Source organism: Talpa europaea (assembly GCF_964194135.1).
Source record: "Talpa europaea genome assembly, chromosome: 12".
Taxonomy (NCBI): domain Eukaryota; kingdom Metazoa; phylum Chordata; class Mammalia; order Eulipotyphla; family Talpidae; genus Talpa; species Talpa europaea.
This window is the reverse complement of record NC_140079.1, coordinates 65,557,680-65,576,975: the sequence shown is the minus strand read 5'-3', so window position 1 is coordinate 65,576,975 and position 19,296 is coordinate 65,557,680. Positions and strand designations below refer to the sequence as shown.

General features: G+C 48.6%; 1 protein-coding gene and 1 pseudogene across 2 annotated transcripts in view; one reads left to right on the top strand and one right to left on the bottom strand.

Moving 5' to 3' along the window:
- Window positions 1–19,296, top strand: part of LOC311182427 (glyceraldehyde-3-phosphate dehydrogenase-like) — a 264,611-nt pseudogene that overhangs the window by 23,529 nt on the left and 221,786 nt on the right. The window lies entirely within an intron of this gene.
- Window positions 11,362–16,435, bottom strand: FCRLB (Fc receptor like B; the record flags this gene model as incomplete). Its single annotated transcript, XM_084248499.1, has 6 exons — window positions 16,178–16,435; window positions 15,879–15,899; window positions 15,308–15,562; window positions 13,532–13,798; window positions 12,062–12,352; window positions 11,362–11,777 (listed from the first exon to the last, which is right to left on the bottom strand). The coding sequence occupies exons 1-6, from the start codon at window positions 16,206–16,208 to the stop codon at window positions 11,362–11,364; spliced, it is 1,281 nt and encodes a 426-aa protein (XP_084104625.1). The 5' UTR covers window positions 16,209–16,435.

Below are 19,296 nucleotides of genomic sequence, written 5' to 3'. Positions count from 1 at the left end.
GACAGGAGAGGTCTGCAGCACCATGTGGGTAGCTCCCTGGCCGGGGATCAAACTCATGCTGCAGTGGCTGTGGATAGCTTCGTAGGTTGCATCTTATCTCCTTGTACCCAGGGAGGCCCCACCTCTAGTCTTTATTTAAAGGTAAGTCAGCTAAGGTCCTGACTTGGGGAAGGAGCTGGATTGACATTGATTCATTCCTTCTCTCCCTCTCCTTCGCCTTCCCCTTTTCCCCCTCTGTCCCTCTCTCCCTCTCCACAGCTCTCCTCCATCTCTCATTAGCATCTGTTATTTTTGCTTCTAACTTAAACCAAAGCAGGAAGGAAAAGCAAAGGGAGGAAGGATGGGTTTGGGAACAGAAAGTTCTCATTTGGCTGGGGAGCTTCCTACTCTCTGGGCTTGGCAAGTGACGAAGGCCAACTTGTTCTCCCATGGACGCTACTATGCACTTCTTTGAGTTTTTTTCTTTCCAAGACTGCTCTCCTGTGGTTCTGACCCAGGCGAGCCCTGACTCTTTTTCTTCCCCACCACTTGTGCCTCTTCCTCAGTCCTCGGAGTCCAAATTCACTGCCAGCTTGTTGGTGCCTCTGTCCACCCATCCTGGTGACCTTACTATACAGGAACCAAGACAAACCCACACCAGCTGTCCATCTTTCATGGGCTGTAGAAATACATATTAATACCATTAATAATTTTCTGGCTTTGCAGAAGGAAAAAGAAAAATATCGGATGGTTTCACTTATAGCAGGACTATAGGGGAACCCAATAAGACATCAGTGTAAAAAATAATAACAGCACAAGACACAACAAAGCAAAAACAGACAATTATAAATCAGAGACAAACTGCAGGGGAGGAGGAGGGAGAGGGATGAGAGGGAGGGAGGGAGGAGCACAGGGGACTGAGGTGATGGTGCACAGGTGCATTGGGGAAGGAAATTCTATGGGGACCACACCTCAGAGGGTGGGGGGAAGCAAATATTGTTTAAAAATTAACAACGATGTAAAAAAAATAGTAAAAATAAAATAAAATAATTTTCTGGCTTTGCCCAGGAAATTCTCACTTGTAGGCCTCTTGTGCCACACATAACTCACTTTAGCTTTCTTGGGTGTGGGCAAGTCCCTCTATCCCACTACGGGGACACATCTCAGTCCTCTCTGGGTGACTCCAGGAACATGTTCCTCTTTAGGCCTGAGGAGGAGGTGCTGAGCTCCCCACATCTCCCACAGTGAGGAAGATATGTTAAGGATTCACATCCTGGCACAGAAATCTCTTCAGAGGTCCTCTCCCCCTTGGGCCCTCTTATCTGTTCCCTTCTTATCTCGTGGATGTGATTTAGAGTCTCAAAGTCAAGGACAGATCCTCACCCATTTCCTTTGCAAATTTTGCATGTGATGTTCTGGCTTCGGAACTTCACATTTATTGTATTTTGAAATAATCGCTTTTGACATCCTGTCCCAAGTGCAATTGTTTAATTACAAAAAATAAACATAAAAAATAAAACACTACCTTTTTCTCCCCAGACACATCCACCTGAAGATCGGATGTCCTCATGGGCCCTACATTTTAAAGCAAATGTGGAGCTTCTAGAGCTGGGCTCAGAAAGGCCAGCATGGAAAGGGACTCAAAGTTAGAAACAACTGAAAACACTAGGGCCTCCCTAGTGGCACAAGGGGTTAAGATGCAACCCATGAAGCTATCCGCAGCCACTGCAGCATGAGTTTGAGCCCTGGCCAGGGAGCTACCCACACGGCACAGTAGACCTCGCCTGTCTCACCCGCTGCTCCCCTCAGCAGTGTATTTCAGTCAACCTGACTGTCTGTTTTGTCCACCACCCTGTCTCTGGTGAATCCTCTCACCCCCCACACCTCTGGCCTGTACCCCGGTGCTTGTATGCATAAATAAATAAATAAATCTTGGGCCTCCCGGGTGGCGCAGCGGTTGAGCTCTGGGTTGTGAAGCTGCCCATGGCCTCTGGGGCGCCAGTTCGATCCCCGGCTGCTCCCCAGCCACCGGAGGAGGGTCCCACATGGCGCGCAGACCCCTCCTGCCGCCCGCTGCTCCCCACAGCAGTGTACTTCGGTCCTTCTGCCTGCTCTGCTCCCTGCTCTGGCTCGGGTGAATTCTCTCACCCTCCCGCGCTTCTGACTATACCCAGTGCATGTATAAAACAAAACAAACAAACAAACATATAAATAAATAAAACATGCCTCTACTAAAAAAAAAATAAATAAATAAATCTTAAAAAAAAAACCACTAAAAAAAAATAGGAAAAAAAAGTATCTTTAAGGAAACCTACGTGTGCCCTAAGCCACATCTTCACATATCTGAAGGCAAACAAGAGGCCAGGAGATAGATTTGTTCTGTGTGGCTATAGGAGGAACAGTGAGTAGAAGCCATAGCAAAATAATTTTGCTCTAAACTTATAAGGAAAAACTTACTCACTGTCAGAGTTGTCCAGAGAGGCGGCTGTCCAAGAGGCTGTCCCTTGCAGCTGGTGAGGGCCGTGTCCTCACAAAGAGTCAAGAATGGCTGAAGTTTAGGGAGGTGTCAAGGAGTCGTTTTTTGGTTCCACTAGACAGTCTGTATGTTCTCTTCAGATTTTTTTTTTTTAAGATTTATTTATTTATTTATTTATTTATTTATTTATTTATTTATACAAGCTCTGGGTACAGTCAGAAGCGCGGGAGGGTGAGAGAATTCAGAGCCAGAGCGGGGAGCAGACCAGGCAGAAGGACCGAAGCACACTGCTGAGGGGAGCAGCGGGCGGCAGTAGAGGTCTGCGCGCCATGTGGGACCCTCCTCCGGTGGCCGGGGAGCAGCCGGGGATCGAACCGGCACTGCAGAGGCTGTGGGCAGCTTTGCAACCCAGCGCTCAACCGCTGCGCCACCGGGGAGGCCCTCTCTTAAGATTTTTGAGAATCAGCAATATCTTGAAAGATGTCCACCTTTACTCTGAGGCCACATATAGGCAGCTTTTGAAAATTGACTCTCCTCGATTTACTTTTGTTAGGGGAGGTACCATGTTCCTCACCCACACTTATACTTTGAACTAACTACTGGGAAGGAGGGGTGAGGGTCTGGGGGTGTTAGGGGGAAAGGATGTCCTGAGTTAATTTTGTACAGGCTTTGTACCCGTTTTATATGGGGGCTGCTGTGTAACAGGGGGAGGGGGCAAGTTGAGGCCAGGTGAAGTTATGCAACATGGAAAGCAGGCGGGCTAAAATGAAGAGCACTTGGGCCTCCCTGGTGGTGCAAGGGAGTAAGCACTGCACTATGAAGCAATCTGCATCTTCTGCAGCACGAGTTCAGTCTCTAGCCGGCCAGGGAGCAACCCACATGGTGCAGCAGACCTCTCCTGTCTCACCTGCTGCTCCTTTCAGCAGTGCCTTCATTCCATCTGCCTGTTCTGTTTCCTGCTCTGTCTCTGGTGAATCCTCTAACCCCCCATATCTCTGACCTATATACCCCCAGCTGTTGTATGCGTAAATAATAAATAAAAATTAAAAAAAATATTAAAAAGACACTTGGAAGGGACAGTGGGTGAGAGACATGTGGGAGGCTGACAATAGCAGCTGTTACCTTGATTTCTACATTAACTGTGCTCCATTTGTCCCAGCTTTCTGGGACCTGCTTCAAAACCCCTTTCTTATGGTTCCCTGCCAGAAGGTGCCTTAGACTTGTGACAAGTTACTGAGGCTCAGTGGCCCTGTTTGGGGCCAACCCTGTTTGGATGGACATTTACCCATAACAGAATAGGTAACTTTGAATGTTTAAATTCAAATATTCTTTCTCATTCTCTTCTCTCTCTATGCACATTAATTATATCAAGTTCTTTTACACTAAAAGTATTCTTTGTCTTTGTGTGCATGGATGGCTAGACTCCTTTAGAGCATGCAAGTTTGGCAGTTCTAGGGAGCCCCTCAGTTGCATGTTGGGGCCTCCCTGGTGGTGCAAGGGGTTAAGCACAGCACTTTGAAGCAATCCACAGCCTCTGCAGCATGAGTGCAATCCCTAGCCAGACAGGGAGCTACACACATGGCGCAGCAGACCGTTCCTGTCTCTCCTGCTGCTCCCCTTAGCAGTGTATTTTGGTAAGTCTGCCTGTTCTGTTCCCTACTCTGTCTTTGGTGAATCCCTCCCATACCTCTGGCCTATACCCCTGTTCTTGTATGCATAAATAAATCTTTTTTTTTAAAGTGATGTCATTTTGATGAGATGTGGGGTCAGTAAGTGGGGTCCTTGAGTTACCGCTGAGAAAAGTTTTAGCAGAGTTCCTCTTTCAGCAGCACACAGCAAGCTTACCCAGGAGACAAGACTTACACAGACACAGGCAGGTGAATGTCCCATTTAAAAGAACAGCTTTGTTAGGAAAATAAGAAAGAAAAAGAGAGACACCTGCATAGACACGGGTGGGCCGGGAGAGCTGCCACTGCTGCTTTGCAAAGGGAAAATGTTTTGAAAAGAAACGCCTGCATAGTCACATGCAGCAGGAGAGCTGCATCTTGCCAGTGCTGAAATTGCACTGATCCAATTGTTTTCTTTTTGGAGAGGGGTTCATTCCTTTGTGGAATTGCTATCTATCATTAAATTAATTACTTTTAAGCTGTGACTAGGTTGATTTGTAAGGACCAGTGATTTTCTATAAAGGCCCTCAGTCTCCATATCCCCATCTCTGGTCTGCGCCTTGGGGTACTTTGTATAGCAGTCTAACTTACTTACTCTACTTGCTGTAGGTGGTTTTGTAACAGTGTGGTCCTCAGGAAAGGGGGAAGTTCCAGGTTCCCTGCCCCACCCAAATGGAGGGTGGAGCTGAGCAGGTAGAGAAGAAGCTGCAGAGGAGACTGAGGAAAGAAGGAAGCAGGATGGAGATCCAGAAGGACACTTGGAGGAGGCACATGGGGCCAAGAGACATGTGAAGAAACTGTACTTGCCTTTTGGTTGTGGACTGGGTGACACAGATGTGGGTGAGAGCCCCGAGGGGAGGTGACCAATGGTGGCTTTTACCTTGATTTTGATTTTGCTCTTTTCCTTCCGGGCTTGTCTGGTTGTTTCTGACCCTTTTCTGTGGGTCCCCACTGGAAGATTCTTTAGACTTGTTGCAGGCTTTGGGGCCTTGCTCTGGGCCAATCCCATTTGGATGGAGTTTTACCCACGAGGGGACAGGTAACTTTGGGTGCTTGATTTAGAAACTAGATTCTTTGCCTTTCCTGTATTGTTTCCTAATTGCATTAAAGTTCCTTCCCATTAAAGTCTCATATGTTTTGTGTTGATGCGGCAGATGGCAGAACCCATTTAAAATAGGCAGGTTTGTTGGGCCTCCCCGGTGGCGCAGCGGTTGAGCGCTGGGTTGCGAAGCTGCCGGCGACCTCTGCGGCGCTGGTTCGATCCCCGGCTGCTCCCCGGCCACCGGAGGAGGGTCCCACATGGCGCGCAGACCTCTCCTGCAGCCCGCTGCTCCCCTCAGCAGTGTCCTTCGGTCCTTCTGCCTGCTCTGCTCCCCGCTCTGGCTCTGGTGAATTCTCTCACCCTCCCGCACTTCTGACTGTACCCAGTGCTTGTATCAATCAATCAATCAATAAAATAAAATCTTTAAAAAAAAAATAAAAAAATAAAATAAAATAGGCAGGTTTGCGGGGTTTGGGCTGCCCCTCTCCCTGCCCTGTAACAGTTTAACAACTATGTTCATTTCTATCCCCATCTCTAGTTCCTGGTCTTGTGATGCCTCCATCCTAAATTTTCTACTCTTACCTTCCATCAATAGTATTTGTTTATTTAGCAAAGAGCCTATTTCTTAGCCTGAATAGTCACATTTCATAGTTTATGAACTCAGGTCAGTCACAAACTTCCATGGAAGTCGAGCCAAAGAAATTCTTTGTTTCAAGATCACTTTGCATTCTGAAAGACAACAGCCTTCCCCATCTCAACATCTTTCATGGAATTAAACAATTTCTGTAGTAACATGCATATGCCTTCTTTCTTGGTTCAGCTACAGCAGACTCACAGAAAGCTGCAACCCCCTGGGGTACAATGAATACTCCAAGAATATGAAATCCCAGACACTTAGCCAGAAAGCCTCACTCTGAGATTTCCACAATGCACTGGAAGTCCTGATAGTTATTCTCAACATGGATGTCCTTCTGTACTGACGGGGCAATCTATTTGATTCTTCCATTCTAGTTTTAAATGAGCATCTCCTCTGGTAAGGCTTATTGATGTCCTGAAGAAAGCTTCCAAATATCCATCCCAAATACCCAAGGTTAAAGAAAGTGAACGAAAGTCAGCAAGTTTGGAGCAAGAAAAACATCCTAAGGCCTCCCTAGAGGTGCACGGGGTTAAGCACAGCACTATGAAGCAATCCGCAGCCTCTGCAGCATGAGTTTGAGCCCAGCTGGCCAGGGCTTCACCTGTTGCAGACTACACCTGTTGCACCTGCTTCTCCCCTCAGCAGTGTACTTCAATCAATCTGCCAGTTCTGTTCCCCACTCTGTCTCTGGTGAATCCTCTCACCCCCTGCACCTCTGGCTTTTACCCCAGCTCTTGTATGCATAAATAAATCAATCTTTTAAAAAAAATCCTTGTGGAGGCTGAGTGAACAAAACAAAAACACCTGCTGTGAGGAGCCCAGGATAAGCCCCATTGATAAGACCTATCCGCAGGAGTCACAGACTGGAAGCCTGGAAATTCCCCGCTGGTGTCCCACAGATGTCCCACTAAATAAGCATTTCCGTTTGATAGTTTTTTATTTCCTAAAATTCTTGCCTTCTTCCCCTGCATGTTGCAGCCTGAGTTTAAAATCTGCATGTCATTCTACCCAGAGATTACAGAAATCTGGAAAACAAATTCATTCTTATTGTAATGTGTTTGCCCTTCAATGCAACAAATTCCCAAATTTCTCCTTTTTCTGAAAAAATGGGGTGAGGGGTGAGAGGGAGGAGGAAGTATGCAAAGGAAAGCAGCTGGATGGGACCCCTTTCTCAAGAGTCTGTTTTCCTTATAGGTTAACCCTCAAATTTTACTTCCAAGAATAAATCTTTTCCCCTCTACATAGTGGAGACTGTTATTTAGTATTGTTACAGGACAGGGAGAGGGGCAGCCCAAACCCCGTAAACCTGCCTATCCTACATGGGTTCTGCCATCCGCCGCATCAACACAAAACATATGAGACTTTAATGGGAAAGAACTTTAATAAAACTAGGAAACAATACAGGAAAGGCAAAGAGTCTAGTTTCTAAATCAAGCACCCAAAGTTACCCGTCCCCTTGTGGGTAAACATCCATATGGGATCGGCCCAGAGCAAGGCCCCCAAAGCCTGCCACAAGTCTAAGGCATCTTCCAGTGGGGACCCACAGAAAAGGGTCAGAAATAACCAGACAAGCCTGGAAGGAAAAGAGCAAAATCAAAATCAAGATAAAAGCTGCCCCACGGGTCTCACCCACATCTGTGTAACCCTGTCCACGACCAAAAGAGAAGCGCAGTTTCTTCACGTGTCTCTAGGCTCCATGCGCCTCCTCCAGGTCTCCTTCTGGCTCCATCCTGCTTCCTTCCTTCCTCAGTCTCCTCTGTAGCCTCTTCTCTCCCTGCTCAGCTCCACCCTCCTTTTTGGGTGGGGCAGGACACCTGGAACCTCCCCCTTTCCTGGGGACCAACCTGTTACAGTATCTAGGACTTCTTAATAAAGACTTCATGTTCCAATCTCTTTCTGTTTTCCCATGTTTCTCTCCTGTCACCCTCTCCCTAAAATAAAACACCTCATCTCCCCCACCCCCAACACACATAATCCTCCAACCACTCCAATTAGGCACTGATGGAGGACAAGAATAGAAAAAACATTGAAAAGGAGTTGCAGGTGCGCAGCAAGACCAGAAACCTGGCTCATAAGAAGGTGGGGGTAGAAGAGATTAACATAGCCCTTGACACAGCTATGGAAACCAAGATCATTAGGCGTGAGGACACAGTTATGGAAATTAAGATCCTTAGGCACAGACAACACAGTTGTGGAAAATAGTATCCTTAGGTGCAGACTAATATCCTTAGGTGTGGATGCCTAGATTACAAAGCATCACATCCAAGCAGGTATCCCAGGGCGCATTCAAAGGTAAAGATACGGAGATTGAGCCCAACAGACCCCAAAGGTAATGATATGGAGATTGAGCCCATTGTGGAATCTCGGGTCCCTTTCAAATTCTACATAGTTATCCAAAATTAGCAACCAACTGACAGCTCACAAGGAGTGAGCCCCTCCCAAACAGAAGAAGACTATATCAGTGCAGTCTCTGCAGTGGCTAGGGGCAGCAATCCCACTGCCCACCTGTGATATGCAGGTGCCTCTTTCCACCAACTCTTTCCCTCTGCAGGGCAGCAGCTTCCTGCCTGCCCGTGACCAGTCAAGGCCGCCCACCTGCCACCAGGCAGGTCTCTCTTAGCAAACCTGTCCCTTCTGGAGCAGCTCTTCCTGCCCGCGTGTGTCTATGCAAGTGTCTTTAACTGTTTTATCCGTTCCCTAGTGAACCTGCCCTTTAAATATAACTAATGTCTCTGTCTCCCAGAGAAACTCACCTGGGGAACTCGCAGTGTGTTCCTGAAACAGGAGCTCTGGTGAAACCTTTCCCAGAGCTCTGGTGAAACCCAAGGACCCCCGCACTCCCAATCCACAGACTTCAAAAATGACCACAGGCGCAGCGTGTCAAACACTAAGCTTTCAGCCTCCTTGCTTTTGTATCCTCACATGTTCACATGTCCACATGGTGAATTCTTGCACATTCTTCAAGATTTAGCTCCTGAATTCCCATAGTGCTCTAAAGCACTAATCACATTGCCTTGTAATTTATGTGTGCACCTGCCTGCCTCTCTCCAGATGTAATTTCTGTGACTTAGTAATAACAACATGGTGAAGATAACACTGAGTAGATGATCAAGGATCTGAAGTTATTCTGGCTAATCACTCAAAAAGAAATGGGAAATTAGGTTGTGGCTGAATTCCAAGTAGAAGATAGGATGGAGGATAGAGTGTTTCTTGGTTCTAAACCTTAATGGTTAAGACTAAGCCTCCCCAAGATGTTCACAACAGGTCTTCCTGTCACTTTGGCATGTTGATTATTCTGAACTTAGGTCATTTGATACTCGGCCAGGCTCAAGAGAAACCTTAAACTACATAGAAGATTAAAAACTAGGGGTGGCCCCCCTGGTGGCACAAGTGGTTAAATCTCAGTACTATGAAGCTATCACCAGCCATTGCAGGAGAAGTTCAATCCCCAGCCAGGAAGCTAACCCACATGGTGCTAACCCACCTCTCCTGTCTCGCCTGCTGCTTCCCTCAGCAGTGTATTTCAGTAGATCTGCCTATTCTGCTCCCCACTCTGTCTCTGGTGAATCCTCTCACCACCACCTCCCACCTGCACCTCTGGCCTACACCCCAACTCTTGTGTGCGTAAGTAAATTAAAAAATTATTGTTTAAAAAAATAAAAATAAGGGGTGTTACCCAGATTTAGGGTTATCTCCAGAAATAACCAATGGGAAACACCTATCTATGTGGCTGGGCAAACATGTAATTACAGAGCATCTGATTTTTGTGGATATGTGCAGCCTCCTCCTTCCTTCTTGAAGCCCCGGGCCCCATCCCATTCCTTATCTCAGGACAAATTCCTCATTTTGACCCATTTTAGAATTTTTGTCCATGTAGATTCTCTACATGCATATAATTAAATTTGCTCTTTTATCCTACAAATCTGTCTGATGTTAGTTTGATGGTTCAATCAGACCAGAAGAACACAGAGAGGTGGGGGAAATTTCCCCTCTGCCTCTTAAAGAAGGGAATAGACCCAATGAGAAGGAGACTTTTTGACAGCAAGTCATGCCTGCACTGCAGAGAACCAAAGGCTCTAGTTGGCAGTGGAGGACTTGAGAAAATGGCTTTTGCAAGGAGCATGCCCCAGGAAGTGCAGAGGAATGGCCTCTGGCTTTTTTTCCCTTTCAGGTGACAGTAAAGTCACCATGAGCATGGGATATGATCAGAGCAGATGTGTTAAAGTGTATATGTGTTTAGGTGTGATTGTAACAGGGTGGTCCCCAGGAAAGGGGGAAGTTCCAGCTTCCCTGTCCCACCCAAATGCAGGGTGGAGAGGAGCAGGGAGAGAAGAAGCTGGAGAGGAGACTGAGGAAGGAAGCAGGATGGAAAGCCAGGAGGAGACCTGGAGGAGGCACATGGAATGGAGAGACATGTGAAGAAACTGTGCTTGCCTTTTGGTCGTGGACTGGGTGACACAGATGTGGGTGGACCCGTGGGGAGGTGACAATGGCGGTTTTTGTCTTGATTTTGCTCCTTTCCTTCCAGACTTGTCTGGTTATTTGTGATCCTTTTCTGTGGGTCCCACTGGAAGATGCTTTAGACTTGTGGCAGGCTTTGCGGCCTTGCTCAGGGCCAATCCCACTTGGATGGACTTTTACCCACAAGGGGACGGGTCACTTTGGGTGCTTGATTTAGAAAATATATTCTTTGCCTTTTCTGTATTGTTTCCTAATTGTATTAAAGTTCCTTCCCATTAAAGGATGCGGCAGATGGCAGAACCCATATAGAATAGGCAGGTTTGCGGGGTCTGGGCTGCCCCTCTCCCTGCCCTGTAACATAATTTCCTTAGGGAAGTAAAGTAAGAATTGCTCAAATATAGAATTCAGCAGTATTGAGGATTTGTCTTCAGCTTTCTTCAAAAAGATTTCACAAGAGAAGTGGTACTACTTAGCTAACTTATGGTTATGGTGCTGCTGCCTGCTGCTGCCCCCCATCAGTCCACCCAGCTACTTTGGTGCAGGAAGTGCATCTAACCAACTTTGTCTTCTAACCAAGATGGACAAATATCTTTCCTCCCTAAAACTAAGTAGAATCCAGGACTTTGAGGATATAAAGTCATCAGTGATGAAAGTGAAAGTCTTTTTAAAAATTAATATTAATTTCATTGTGAATAATTACTGCCTGATGCTAAAATGTCCCCAAGTGCCCAGTTACTCAAGGACCTTAAGTACCCAAAGCTTGCTCTGTTGAAATATGTACTGATAAGAGCTAGAATGACTGAATTCAACCCCAAACATAAAACTCAAAGTAGTCAATACCAGGTTTTTACTTCCTTACTGAGTTCTGTGAGGGGAAAAACTGGCAGGGAAGATGGTATAATTACAAACTGCTCACAGGTGCTCTTCCAGATTGAAATGAGCAGCCACCTCACTTTATCCTCTATTCTTTAAAGCCAAAGCAAAACAAAGGGACAAACAGAAGTGGCTTGGAGGTAGCAGAGTGACTGAGAAGTGGAGAGACCAGGGATGAACAGACCTGGGGGTGGTGGATGGGGTTAAGAGGCTGCAGCCCCCAGGCTCAGGCCTCCACCTTAGTGGTCCCCAGGGATCCCAGGCTCACAGCAAAGTGGGAAGTGGGGGTCTGGAGTGTTCCCCTGAGCTCTGGGAAGGCCTGTGGATCCTTTAATTCCAGGACCACTCGGGTCAAAAGGCTTCTGAGCAGTTGCATTTCCCGAAGCAGAAGGTCCACGTTGGATTTCAGGACTCCTGCCGACTGTCCCAAGGAAGTTGGCGCTGCGCAGGCAGGTGGCCCAGCTGTGGGGGCTCTGCCAGCCGCAGGGAAATGCAGCCCAGCCGAGGTGGTGTTTGGAAGGGAGGTGACCGACGGCACCGATGTGGACACCGGGGGCTTTCTGAAGGAAAGAGGCTTGCTGCCAGGGGCCAAGGCGGCTGCCTGTGGTGCTGGGGCCGGGGTGGTCGAGCCCAGAGGAGAAGCTGTGAATGCAACACACGGAGCACGAGGCTAGAATTGTTCTCCCACGGTTTGGAGAGAGGGGTGTGCAGAGAGCCGGTGAGGGGAGATAGCAGAGGGCCAGGATGAGGAAGGGATAAGGAGGGGGTGGGGGGCAGACGAGGAGGGGGTACGGCGGGCTGGAAGGAGAAATGGTGCGGAGGGCGGGGATAGAGAGAGGCGAAGAGCAAAAGTAGGGGACAGGAGCAGGCGTGCCCAGAGGCGGCCGCTGCGGGTTGGAACCCCCAGGAGGGCGGGGCGCACTCACCGGGGCCTGGGAGCTGCAGCCATGGACTGCGCTTACGGACGCTGCGGGTGGAGGTGGCCGCCTCGCACCAGTAGGACTCCAGCTCATCGTGCTCTAGCTCGGGGACCGTGTACTCGGCGCCCCAATCGAAGCGGCGCACCGGGCGGCTGTACTTGTAGAAGGCGAACTGCAGCGGCGTGTCGCGCTTCTGCGGGTGCAGGTGCGTGTCGCAGCGCAGGACCACGCCGCCTCCTGCCGCGCCACGGGCTGGCGCCGGGCCCAACACCCGCAGCACCGGAACCTGGAAGAGTTCTGGGGAGAGGGACTCGAGCTGAGGATGCGCGCGCGGCCGGCGGCAGGGTCCTGGGGCGACCCCTCTCTCCCTCGGGTCACGCGCGGGGGCTCCCTGTGGTCCAGGAGCCCATGGGCAAGTGAGAGGAGTCGGTGCGCACGCGTGGAGGGAGGGGGTACCGCCTTCAGAAATGTATCCCCGAAGGACCGAGTCCACAAAGGACCGGGAAACTTGAAAGACTTGAAAGGAGGCGGTACCATTCTGGACGCTTCAGGTCACACCCCTAGGGTTCGGGTCTCCAGCCTAGAAGGGGTCGCTGTGCTGTTCCTGACCCCAGCCCCGCAGCGATATGTACCACTACTGTAACAGGGTGGTCCCCAGGAAAGGGGGAGGTTCCCTGCCCCACCCAAGGGAGGGTGGAGCTGAGCAGGGAGAGAAGAAGCTGCAGAGGAGACTGAGGAAGGAAGCAGGATGGAGCCAGAAGGAGACCTGGAGGAGGCGCATGGAGCCTAGAGACACGTGAAGAAACTGCGCTTGTCTTTTGGTCGTGGACGGGGTGACACAGATGTGGGTGACACCGTGGGGAGGTGACAGTGGCAGCTTTTATCTTGATGTTGATTTTGCTCTTTTCCTTCCGGGCTTGTCTGGTTGTTTCTGACCCTTTTCTGTGGGTCCCCACTGGAAGATGCTTTAGACTTGTGGCAGGCTTTGGGGCCTTGCTCTGGGCCGGATCCCATTTGGATGAAGTTTTACCCACGAGGGGACGGGTAACTTTGGGTGCTTGATTTAGAAACTAGATTCTTTGCCTTTCCTGTATTGTTTCCTAATTGTATTAAAGTTCCTTCCCATTAAAGTCTCATATGTTTTGTGTTGATGTGGCGGATGGCAAAACCCATTTAAAATAGGCAGGTTTGCAGGGTCTGGGCTGCCCCTCTCCCTGTCCTATAACACTACCACCTTCGTTCTGACTGGGGTTCTGAACAGAGTCACTTTCTATATGGGGTCCCCACTCTGAGTGAGAAGCCAGGGTGCATATGTGGGGACACCCCAGGCAGGCTGCAGATCAGGCGCCTCCTCTGCGGAGAAGAGGACAAAGCGTCCAGGGTGTAGAACAGAAAACCGCCTCCTGGCAGCTTCTTGAACTTATGCCCCCCTCCCAGTGCTCGGTCTCCTCCCTCCCGGGCCCCAGGTTTGCCCACCTTGCACGGTCACAGCCACCTTGGCGGAGAACAGGGGCGCGCTCTCCACTGGGATGCGCATGGTGCCCGAGCACTGGTAGCGTCCACTGTCGCTGGCTCGCGCCTGCGGGACGGTGTAATTGGCGCTGGAGTGGAAGTAACGAACCGCCTGCCCGTCGTGGTAATAATGGAGCTTGTAGACAGCCTTGTCGTACCAGCCGCGGCAGCGCAAGACCAGGGGTTCGCCCTCGAACACCGCGGCGTAGGGCACTTGCAGGATGAGCCAGTCTGCGACAGTCACCACAGACAGACCTGACTTCAAAAGAACCTCCCGCCCTGGGGAGTTGAGGGTGGGGTGGGGGGAGACCTCCATTTTTCTAGGCTTCCCTCCACCCCCACCCCAGAGGCTCTCCCTCTACCCTGTCACTGGGTGACAGGCACCTCAGACAGGACTTTCTTTAGAGACCAAAGATGCCGGAGACTCCGTTTCAGGGTTAAAGAATAATGCCCACCAGGATCAAGAGTAAACTCCCTAAAATGGCAAAATGGCCTTCCTGACCTGCTCCCTGCTGACCTCTTTAGCATCATGTCAGTATCCTCCCCAGCCACTCATTTCCCCTTCACCCTTCCCACCTCCCAATCCCAATGCTGACCAAGTCCAGTCACACTGGATTTGGGATAGGCCCCCACATTGTTCTGAGCCCAGAGGCTCTGTACCTGCTGTGTCCCTTTGCCCATTTTAGTTGAGGCCTACTTGGCTTCCTTAGACCTTATCTCCTCCCCAAAACTCCCCTGAGCCCCCAGGACAGCCTTAGAGACCTCCCACAGCACCCAGTATAACTGCATCACCTTCATCTTAGCTGACACTTACATAGCCCTGGCATGGCAGGTTTTAGGCATTTTATTTAAATCGAGAAAGAATTTTACAAGCAACAGCCTCAATTTACGACTCTCAGTTTTGTGAGCATAACCACTATTTGCTATGGTTAGTATCTTAACTATACTCACTGACAATTTCCAAATAAGCCACAGGGCATGAATATGCAGTGTCTGTGTGTACTAATCTGAATCCTCAGTGAGGTCCTTTAAATTTGCATGTAAGTTGTGGCCTATCTGGCTAAGCTAACCCAACCTAACCTAACCTAACTAATATAACACGGCCTACACACAAGCACAGTCAACGAATTATTTATTTCTTACTCTATTTTGAAACCCTTTAAGTATCCCTAGGGGTCAGTTTCTTAATTGACTTCTATGTATGTACATATGTGTACATATCTGTAATAACATTTTGATTTAAGTGCTTTGATCAATTGCTACTTTTTTCTCCAACAGCATGTTGTAATTCCTTTTTAGTCTTCACAGCAACCAAAGAGATAGATTCTATTGTTGTCCCTAGTTTACTGCAGGGAGGCACTTAGAAGTATCACACTGTTAGAACAGGAATAAAGCCTCCCCCACCTTCATGCAGCTAGCCTGGGGACCTCTTTTCCTGCTTTGCTCTGCCCTTTCCCATCCCAGCCCCCTTTTAAACCCCCTTCTCTGCCCAGCCCCAGTTCCTCAGAACCTCTGCTCTTCTGAACTTGTCTCATAAACAGACAAAAGCTATTTATAATCCACTGTGGCAGGAGGGTGAGGGGACCTTTCAAGCAAGTGTCATTGCATCTCTCACATGTGCCACGCTGGCCCCTGCCTGCTCCAGTGGCTGGATGGCCCCCATTCCTGCCATGATGGACATGTGGTGTCCTCTCCCGCAGGAGGACAGCATCTCCAGAGCAGGCGTGGCCAGATACTCACCATTGGATACCGAGATGTGGATGGGGTCGCTGACTGGTGCTCCCCGTGTCTGACATCGATACACTCCTGGGGTCTGGACCTCAATGCTCTTCTTGTAGGAGGGCAGGGGGAGGTGACCCAAATACCAGAGGGTGCTGATGGGCCGGAGCTCCAGGAGCAGGGGGTGGTACCCATCACACCGCAGGGTTACCCGCTCCCCCTTGAAGATGGTTGTCCAGGGTGGGTGCAGAGACAATATGGGCTTCTCCAAAGTAGCTGGGGTTGTTGGGAAGGAGCAATGTGGAAATGGAAATCAAGGTGAGGGGCCCAAAGATGCCATGTGAGGTTGGGAAATCTCAGAAAATGCCAACTTCCCAGTCTTGGCCCACACTCCTGACCACTCCCCATAGGAGAGTCCAGGTTGACGGGGCTAATAGCCTCACCCGCACCCATTAGATAAACTGAGTCATGGGATTGCGGATGAATGGGAGACAGACTCCCAGAACAGCTGAGAGTGGCATGTACAAACACAGGTCAGGGGAGGGGAAGGTGAGAGTTATAGAAAATAGGGGTGAGGGATGTGAAGACTCACCAGCTTGTCCACTGCTTGGAACTGCAAAGTAATAATAATAATAATGATAATGATAATAATAATAACAGAGAAGTAGAAGACTATTGGCCAGGAGAGAGGAGAAAGGGACATTCTTGACCTTGGGGGACAATCCACTGGTCTCAAAGCCTCTAATTTCCCCAGCACTGAGAAATCCCCCTCCTCTTTACACCTCCGGAAATAGATAAGGAACTGTTTGGAATGGAGGATTGAATATCCCCAACACACACACCCCTGCCCCACACCCAAGTCCTCATGCCGATGCCTCATCAAGGACTCACCCAGGAGCAGTAGAGTGGTCAAAACCCACATGATGGACCTGCTGCAGCAGCTGCGGAAGGATGGGGAGGTGCTGGCATGAGATGGGGAGAGAGGAGGTTGCAGGTGCTGACCTCTGAGTACAAGGAGACCTTGCTGCTTCTCCTGCCCATCCCTGAATCCTGAGGATTGAAGGCTGCTTGTGTGTCAGCCTTGGGTGTCCTGAGCACCAGGCTCTGTCTCACCTGCTGCCCCTTCCTCACATCTCAAGCCAGTTAAACTCCTGTAGAGCCTGTGCCCTCTGCAGCCCAAGAAAGCCAATGTAGAACCCCAAGTTTTGGCAGGTAACCCTGCTACCTTCAGGGTCCCATGACACCCTAAACCCACCCAACCTCCCTCCCAGCCAGCCATGTAAGGTCAGTGGAGGAAGACATATCCTCATGTCCTCAGGAGCCACCCGGGCCTTTCTTCTGTGTGCTTCCTCTGAGAGACACTGGTGTGAGGCCAAGCGAGGTTGACATTAGGGTCCCTATTGCAGAGTTCGCCTCTTCCCACAGATGGGTAGACAGAAAGGCCTAAATCACCAGCCGCCTGTATATCACTGTATCAGCATCCCAGGCAAGAACAGAAATGTAATATATTTCTCCTTTCTCCTTTCCTGAAACCTTAACCCCTCAGAAATTAGAAAACTCTTCTTTCCTGTCCATGTCAATGATTGCAACCTGTGTATCTCCACTCCCTGGTGCCTTTCTTCTTTTCTCTACCCACTACGAGACCCCTCCTAACTGCACCCCAGTTCTGGGACTCCTCACCTGTGGCAGCAAAGTAACTGCTTCAGTCCCTCAGAAGCTTCTCCCATCAGACACCTCCCTCCTGGTCACGCTTTTTGTGCTTTCCGAGCCATGTGACCCAACCCTGAGCGATGAGGAGCCTGAATTCTCATGTAAATACTTAATGAATTTTCCAACCCGATAGTATGTCTCTCTGGCCAGTCTCCTGTCCTCACCATGGCTGCTTAATCCTGGGTACCTCTTTCCCTTGGACTTGGGCGAGAAGGAGATGGACTGTCAGACACTGTCAACCCTCTGAGACAGCCTCTTCCCCCTCTGCTTGCAGCTACCCAAGGCTGCAGCCCAAGGACCCACTTCTTTTGCTACTGTGCTGGTCCAGGTTAAAAATGCAAGTGCCCCTTAGGAAAGGGTTTGGTCATACCAATGTTCCTGGCCATTTCAGGTCCTGCTTTGAAAGCAGGTTTTGGTAAAAAAAAGAGAGAGTTGTGTGGGCCTGAGAAATAGGGAGAAGTTTGATGAGGTGTTCAGGTATGGAGAGGAGAGGTAGATACTGGAGAAAGATAGACATCCCTGCCTGAGGTGGGCCCCCACTTCCTCACACATTCCCCAAGGTTTGCCCCACAGTCTGACTGGTGACCAGGTCACCACCACCACAAGAAAGCATCTCGCACGAGGGCTGTTCCTCAGTCTCCACAAGCTGACTCATCACTCTGACCCTGGGATCTTAGCCTCTTCACCAGATTTCACAGAAATGCGATTCCACCAGAAATTCCTGAGGAGTACTGTCTTACCTGATAATCTCCAGGATTAGACTTCTTATCACACAGTGTTCAGAATTTGGTGTGAAGAGCCCGACAATATTCCTCTATTTTAGGCCAAGTGGAATATTTTTCTTCATCCAGGACTTTTCCCCCACAGAATTTCTAATTCTTCACCCCTTTTACCAGGCAGACAAATGTAGCAATTATTTGTTACCTGAGCTAGTCTTCGCAGCCTATCATGCATGACATAATGTCTGGACAAGATATGAGGGGCTTGAACAATGAGCTCGTCCAATAACTCTTAAAGTTTATTCTGTGGATCCCTGGGGAGTCTCGTGACCCATTCAGGAGGTCTGCAAAGTCAAAACTCCTTTTATAGCAGCACTAAGTGGTTATTTGCCTTCCTTCACTGGGTTGACATTTGCATCGATACTAAAAGCAATGGGGATAAAGAGGCTGCACAGTTTATTTTTTTTAAAGATTTATTTATTTATACAGAACTGGAGTATAGGCCAGATGCATGGGAGGGTGAGAGAACTCACCAGAGACAGAGTGGGGAGCAGAACAGGCAGACCGACCGAAGGCACTGCTGAGGGGAGCAGCGGGCTAGACAGAAGAGGTATGCTGCGCCACATGAGTATCTCCCTGGCCAGCCAGGAATCAAACACATGCTACAGAGGCTGCGGACAGCTTCACAGTGCTGTGCTCAACCCGATGCACCATAGGGGAGGCCCGTCTGCACAGTTTAAGGCAATGACACCGAAGGATATTATTTATCTTCATATACTCACAGTAAAACAAAACAAAACAATGCATACACGCAAACCCTCAATGACATGGTAAATGAAAATCTAATTTTGTTAAACTCTGATCTGATATATACATGATATGGTAAGCACGTACTCCTGCCCCGGACTGAAGTGAAAGAACCATCTCCAGGGAGAGAGATTGCACAATTGTTTTGAGTTCTGGATTGAAGCCTTTTCGTAGAATTCATTTTTAATTGAATGAATGACTGAAACACTGGTCACTGAGATTTAGGTATATGGCATACATTTTCTGAAAAGTGAGTCTGTCCCTTTCAGAAAAATATCCAACAGTAATAAGGCCTATGATAAAATTCAATGAAAATTGAATTCAAATTTCAAATGAAAATTAGAATTTTGGGAGATTTGTATTCATCATCATGAATTGACAGTTTCCCAGTAAACAAAGACTTGTGTGGTGATAGTGAATGTGATTTTTAAAATATGTACATGAAATGGTATCCACCTTTGAAAAATTTGTATAACTTTGTAAGCCAATATTTTCAATGATCAACACATGGGTGAAAGATCCATGAAAAGTACAGGAAGGACTGATAAATTTCAACATAACAATAAAAAACAATTATTGATATGGTTTCAGATTCCATTTTGCAACTCATCTTTAAAAAACCACCCCTTGCAAGTTTGATGTAGAATCAAAGAAGCATAGCTACAACTAAATGAAAGGTTCTTAAAATCTTCCTTCCTTTTCCAACTATTTATCTGTAGGAGGCCAGGTCTTCTTCACAAATGTCCACTTACCTTTCTTTGAGATTAGAGTCCA